This window comes from Centroberyx affinis, unplaced genomic scaffold (assembly GCF_046629955.1).
Source record: "Centroberyx affinis isolate AG114_WGS23_722 - 3 ecotype Tasmania unplaced genomic scaffold, CSIRO-AGI_Caff_v1 ptg001304l_1, whole genome shotgun sequence".
Taxonomy (NCBI): Eukaryota; Metazoa; Chordata; class Actinopteri; order Beryciformes; family Berycidae; genus Centroberyx; species Centroberyx affinis.
In genome coordinates, this window is record NW_027279810.1 from 71,219 (window position 1) to 78,131 (window position 6,913).

General features: G+C 42.1%; 1 protein-coding gene across 1 annotated transcript; it reads left to right on the top strand.

Annotated features, from left to right (window-relative positions):
* Positions 1–2,586: 2,586 nt before the first annotated feature.
* Positions 2,587–6,367, top strand: LOC139649218 (P2Y purinoceptor 1-like). Its single transcript, XM_071525558.1, has 2 exons — positions 2,587–3,566; positions 6,283–6,367. The coding sequence occupies exons 1-2, from the start codon at positions 2,591–2,593 to the stop codon at positions 6,291–6,293; spliced, it is 987 nt and encodes a 328-aa protein (XP_071381659.1). The 5' UTR covers positions 2,587–2,590; the 3' UTR covers positions 6,294–6,367.
* Positions 6,368–6,913: the final 546 nt, after the last annotated feature.

The following is a 6,913-nucleotide window of genomic DNA, read 5'->3' on the forward strand; positions in this document are numbered from 1 at the left end:
TCCCACTTTTTTTTAGCTGTCCCAGAGGAATCTGTTGTTCTTGCCACTGACTTACACTTCAGTTCCCAGGTCTGCCACCAGAACAGATGTACAGCACGGTGGATTTGGATGCTTCCCTGCTGTCTGACATCATCGGACAGATTTGGGCTAACTCCGGGGCAGCTACCCTCAGGCCTTTCTAATCGTGAAACAGACGGAGAGGCAGACAAGCAGCATGGCCAGAGGTCCCCCCCCCCCCCCTCTCCCTCCCTCCCCTCCTGCCTACCAAGTCCTTCTCCTTAGCAACAGTCAGCTGACCTACGTAGAGTTCAATGAGGCACACACACACAGACACACACACACACACACACACACACACAGATACGGCTGTGTGCCTCCCTTGTTCACACTCAATCCTCTGTGCAAAGGGAGTGGGACAGCGTCTGCCATCCTGGCCTCATGGCTCTCACCATCGACACGTCCACAGAGCAGAAAACACTCACGCAGACCGCACTGCTCAAGATCTGGGTGCCATGGATGGGCTACAACATGAACCGCCGGAGGGGATGTAAGTGACGTGAAAAGCCGACCCAGCTTGGATAGAACAGGTTCAAGATGCGTTACCTGTCTCTCCTCCTACTGTCTGCTTCTGTTTCAACTCAATTCTTGTTTCTACTACTTTGGATTACCTCTCCTTGTGATACAGCAGACATGTCACTCATCTGTCTCACACTGGGCTGTGCTGGATCTTGACCATGGATCCCCCCACCTCCTGTTGGTGTGTGACTTAGCTCGGTCCTGCTCGGGGAAGGAGGTAGGCAGGCGGCTGTGTGAGGGAGACAGAGAAGTCGGCCATGCGATTAGGGCCAGGCAGGTCAGAGCTGGCTCTCTGCTCTGCGACTGACACGGTCCTTTGAGCAGTTTTGCTGATGCGGCATACTCCATTCATACTGAGAGGGCCTGGAGGCTGCTTCTCTCCCTCTGCCTGTATAGAGACACATGGGCCATCCGGGCACTTGTGGGGTACAGCTAACTGGCCCCCTTAATGCCTGTTGACAGCAGAGACAGACATGCATGCAAAAGTTAACATGGCTAACATCATGACAGGCTAACAAAAACACAAAGATGTTTAGATTTGGTCATCTCTCCCGTCAGATGAAGATTTTAGTTTGTTTTTTCTTCACTGAAGCTTCATTAAATAATCGTGAGTTGTGAATCTCAGACAGAGCCTTAGATCCGTCCCATAAGAATAATGCTGTCACAGTTATAGAGGAAACATTATTGCTCTATACAGCTGTTTTGTTATGAGCAGATTTGTGACCATCTGCATGGAAAAGACATTTTAACACGCTCGGGCAAAGGTTATCTTTCTGCAGATTAGGAGTGTTGGCTACCTGAGGAGGGGCAGCATCTGGTCAGTTTAAGTTCCCACCACTCACAGTCAAGTTCCCATCAGTCACAGTCAAGTTCCCATCAGTCACAGTCAAGTTCCAATGGTGTAAAGTCACTGCAACTTGCGAATGAAATCTAACATTTTGGCAGTCATTCTCTTAAATTGGCCATCTTTTTCTCTCTGCATCTTTGTAATATATATTTCTAACTGAGAAGCACCACTTTTTGCAACAATAATACATTAATACATGTACTGGATTTAATACATTCACTGTACTGGCAAATTGTTGTTATCACATGTGTAAAAACGTTCAAATTAAAGACATGAAATGCACTTAAGCCACAATTCTTGTCACTGTGACCTTTCAGGAAGTGTTGTGAGGAGAACAGTATACGGTGCAGTGGGCACGGTGCATGTGCTGCATCAGTTCAACAGGAAGTGAGAAGTATATGCCTGATTATAAGAGTTGATTATAGATTAAAATGATATATAATTAATTAATTAAGATTATATAAATAAACAGGATGTAAAGTTATATGAGCTTCACAAACTGTGACAATTACCTATAAAATTAACTATTTTTGGTCTGCATCAACTACACACCATTGTGTGGATGCGGAAGAGGATTAGGGCCACATGAAAAAATTGATTTTTATAAATTAAATTTGAGTTCTGAGATTAATCTCTGAATTCTGACTTTAATCTCAGGACTCACATTTTTAATGTGGCCCTAATCGTCTTCCGTACTATTGGCTCAGATTTAAACACTAAAAATATTCTGCAAAGATTCTAGAAAAATTACAGACCCTTAATTATTTTACACTTACAGTATTCTCATCTAGTGACTTTATCCATGCATACAGAGTCTAGCATATCACCTACAGTTTCAAGGTTAATCAAATCTGTTCCCTTGTGCCTCAGGACATACTCCATCCAGAGGGTGGTGCAGGCCATGGGTTTTAGCGATCTGTTATGGGGAAGTTGTGACTGTCTGCACAATAATTATTCAAATGGCTACCCAGTATGGCATTCCCCTTTAAACAGTTAATTTATCACACCTTAGCAGGTCACATGTACATTTTCTGTTCACTCCCATGTGAACAAGAGTCTAAGAATGTGGAACAGGAAGCCTTCTTTAAAGAAAAAAAACCCTCTCCTTGCGCCACTCAAAGCACCAGAGTGTCCACTGTGATTATTCACTGCTTTTCAGAAGACAGAATGAGGAACACCTCTTGTGAACCAGTTAGCGTTGGCTTTACATACAAATTCCTGCCTGCTGTTTACATCTTAGTATTCATCATCGGCCTGATAGCTAATGGTTGGGGATTGAAGTCCTTGCTCCAGAACTGGAAGAAAATTAAGATCATCAACATTTTTGTTCTCAACCTTGGAATCACAGATATTTTGTATCTGCTCACGCTACCGTTTCTAGTTGTGTACTATTTTTTTAAAAATAAATGGATCTTTGGAGATGTATTCTGCAAGATAACAAGATTCTGCTTCAACCTGAATTTATATGGCAGCATTGGGTTCCTCACTTGTATCAGTGTGTACAGGTACCTGGCCATTGTCCACCCAGTGAGAGTGATGGGAAGAATAACTGTCACCCACTCTGTGGTTATCACGATAATGGTTTGGATCTTGGTGAGCATCCAAAGCCTACCAGACATGTTCTTCACCAAGACATTTGAAAACAAGCCTGGGAAATGTTATGATACCACCTCTAAGGTCTACGTTGAGGATTACCTGAACTACAGCCTTGGATGGACCGTCACTGGGTTTTGCATCCCATTCCTCATCACACTGGGCTGCTATGGACACGTGGCTGTAGTTCTGTGTACCAGAAACAGAATTGACAAGGTACAAAAGCAGAGAAGCTTAAAATTGTTGTTTATTTTGATCATACTCTTCTCTGTTTGTTACTTCCCCTATCACGTATTCAAGAACCTCAACCTCAGGGCAAGAATTTTGTTAAAAAAGCGGGAGTGCCACAAATGGTTTAATGAAGTCTACATTGCTTATCAAGCAAGTCGTGGCCTTGTGTGTCTGAACAGCGCCCTCAACCCCCTGGTTTACCTGCATGGAAATGAAGGCCTTCCCGCTCAGTTCAGACAACTGTTCCAGCAAGCTCGTCAGATGGTCAACCGTCAGCCTCTGTCTAACTCCAGCTCTACACCCACTGCAGAACTTGCTAGTGAAGTTTAACATTTTTGACTAGTTCTGTTATAATTGTCTCTTATGTTTCTCTGTAGTACACAGTTGAAGTAAGAAACAAGCCTTTGTGTTTACAAAAACAATAAACTTTCACCCATCCTACCATTTGGATTTTTGTGTCAGATTGCTGTATAGTCACACAGCGAGTGCAGCATAGAAATAGTTTACAACAATCATAAAGGTACCAAAATGAAGGCTTAATTGTTCTGTTGGTGTCACACAAAGCATCAAAATAGAAGTTTTAAGAGCTGTGGGAATTATGTGTACAAAAACTATGTTTTAAATCTTCTTCAAGATTTAGTAGTACTCTTTTATTCACTAAATTAGAAATTCTCTTTTCTCAGAGGTCAGGCTCAGCTACAGAGCAGCAGTCCTGGAGCTGACAGAAATTCAGTGTCTTGCTTAAGGACAGTGACAAAACAAAGTCTGAGAATAATTCAGCTCTAAAGCCAACAATACAGCTGAGTAAAAGCTCTGTAGAATAGAATGGACTTCCACAACAGCACTAACAATATTTAAATCTAAAGTATACTGGAGCCACTTCTTAAACTGATAGTAGTTGGTGAGTAACGTTATTTATGCTACCTGGTGTAGTAACTGCACCCACACCGTCATTGTCATCACACATCTGGAAGGGCCTTGCATCCTGTGTGTGAGCCTCTTCCCTGATAACGGATCAGGAAAGTGGATGGAAAGTGGTTGGATCGTAAAGGAGGCCACTGACCTCTTGGTAAATCACTCCATTTTCACCCTAAGAGCTGATATCAAGGACCAGACCTGGTAAATAACCATAAAACACCAACACCCAGCCCTGTCTTTGGTAATCCCCAAAGAGACAGAGAGTCTGAGATGACACCCATTGGAATGTTGCCAAAATCAAGAGAAATCTTTGATACAGACTCATGAAACCTTGGGTATCACATTGTGGTGGACTCTAATGTATATGACTAATTTTATGTGTAACTGTGATGTTTTATATAATAGTTATTTACGTTATTCAATTTCGTTATCTTTACATAGTGCTTCGATAGCCATGTTTGATATTAAAGTGTTCAGGAATTTGTGCTGAGTTTAATAATGTTAATGTTACGACGGTCAATTATATTGGATAGATCTGGGAACCAAAATTAGGGTTTCATGCATATGTAATGAGCCGTAAAACTAGACATGCCAGCCCACGCACACACCCCTCAACTGATCACAACAAAACCAAACACACACATTTCCAACGCGGATTTCATGCACTTTACGTGGTCGCGACACGTGTGCTAACGGAGTCTGACAACAACTTTGTTCCAAAGTTTGTCTCCAAAGACGGACTCAACTGCATCATCATCATCAAGCCAAGTAGAAGCCTGTTTCATCCGAAACAGTGAAGATTGCCTTGCTGCCTGCCTATCTGCCTGACAAATACACACACACACCAGCACGTGTGTCTGTGTGTCCTGCCTGCTACAACCTCACTATCAGCTATCCTGCTGAGTTTAACTCTGAAGAATCATCAGAACCTCCAGAGTGGGTCGGCGTTAGCCTTGAGAGACCCACAGCCCTGTCCAGCAGCCTGCGTGCTCCAGCCTGAGTGCTTCACCCTGTTGCGGCCTGCTGAGATCAACTGAACAGACGTCGGATCTTCATCCTCCAGCACCTTGTCGAGCCGAGACTCCTCACAGCCTCCCGGCCTCAGCGTGCTTCATCTCCCTCCGGACCTTCGCTGGTGTCGTATGTACTGATCATTGTCCGCTGGGCATCATATCATACATCACACATAGCTATTCCATTACATTCACACTTCACACACATATCACACACTTTATTACGGCTCCCTATAGTTATAGTAGCCTAACCATTCAGTTATTCAAAGATTCATTTGAGTCAGTTTTCCAGATAGTTATACTGTCGCCCTTTATTCCTGTCTTGCCGACTCATGTCTTCCACTGCTCATCTTCCATGATTGTGTCTGCTGAAATGTTGGTTTAATTATCAGTATTGCATATTTACATGATCATCTATTCCTATTGCCATTGATTCATCAATTCATAGGTATACCTCTTGTATATACTGTACTATATTCACTTGTATATACCTGATTATTGAGTGTGCTTAGTTTAGTAATAAACATACTATCTTGCATAAAGTCACCTCCTGTGTTCAGTGTGTGGGTTTAAATTCAAACATGCCGAGAAGTCACTCCTTCAGATGAGACCTGTTGATGCTGTCTGTTATCTGGTGCCCCGTTCTTAATTCTCATTGAAGCTAACTCTAAATTATATTGATATCAGACACCATTAATACCTATCACCACTACACTGGCTATTAGTGATGGAGTAACTTGACTACAGACCTGTATATACAGTATGCTGATAGCTCTGGTTAGTTATGGTTAGGTAACTACTAACCTGAGAGGATAACGATAACTGACAGCTCTCATCTCCACACAAAGCTTTTCAGTAAAACTTAGCCATATATCCATAATCTGCTATTTACTTTGCCTCTAAATTAATAGTTATGTGAAGAGTCTTTTATAGTTTTGCATTAAGGAAAAAAGCTAATTGCAGGCATGAAATTACTGAATAAATGTCATTAATGAATTTCTATATTACCAACATGTAATACAATATTATTCTACCACAGCATACAATTTTGATACTTTCTTAATTTGAATAAAGCATACAATTTTTTTCTTCCTGTCTTCCTAGTGGGTGTATAGCTGATTTTCTCCTCGGTTAGCAGAAGTCTTGACAGAGATCATCCTCCACCTACTCCGACTACCGACTTGAGAGATCAATAAAGCTTTGAATATTGAGCTGTTTGATTCATTTTTCTTTTATGACACTCATTCATTAATCCAAAAAATAGTCAACAGATTAATTGATTACCAAAATGATCATCATTAGTTGCAGCCCAAAGAGTTTGTTTACCACTGCTTTGTATTATGCCACTCTTATCGACAGTCTCAAGTTTCATTTTACATCAAGTTATCTATTCAGTCATACTTGGACTTTCTCCTCCCTGTTAAACCTCTAATTAGGCATCTACAGGAAACCCAAACTAACATCACCACAAGCAAAGCACATGCTACAAGGACTACTATCACATCTAGACAGTGATAGGCATACCATGGCAACTTATATGACTCAGTGTGCAGATGTGCTGCACCCTTGTGCCTCATAACATACTCCAACCAGAAGGTGGCACTGTCCATGGGCTTTAGTGGTGTGTCGTGATGAAGCCGTGACAGTCTGTGCATATTCTCTCTGTAGCGCTTCTGTGGGTCCAGAATATTCCTCAGCATACGGGTCAGCGACTCAACCTCCAAGGTAGTCACTT

Excerpts from the sequence above, each read along its gene's own strand:
- LOC139649218 (XM_071525558.1), top strand. The coding sequence starts at position 2,591 with ATGAGGAACACCTCTTGTGAACCAGTTAGCGTTGGCTTTACATACAAA.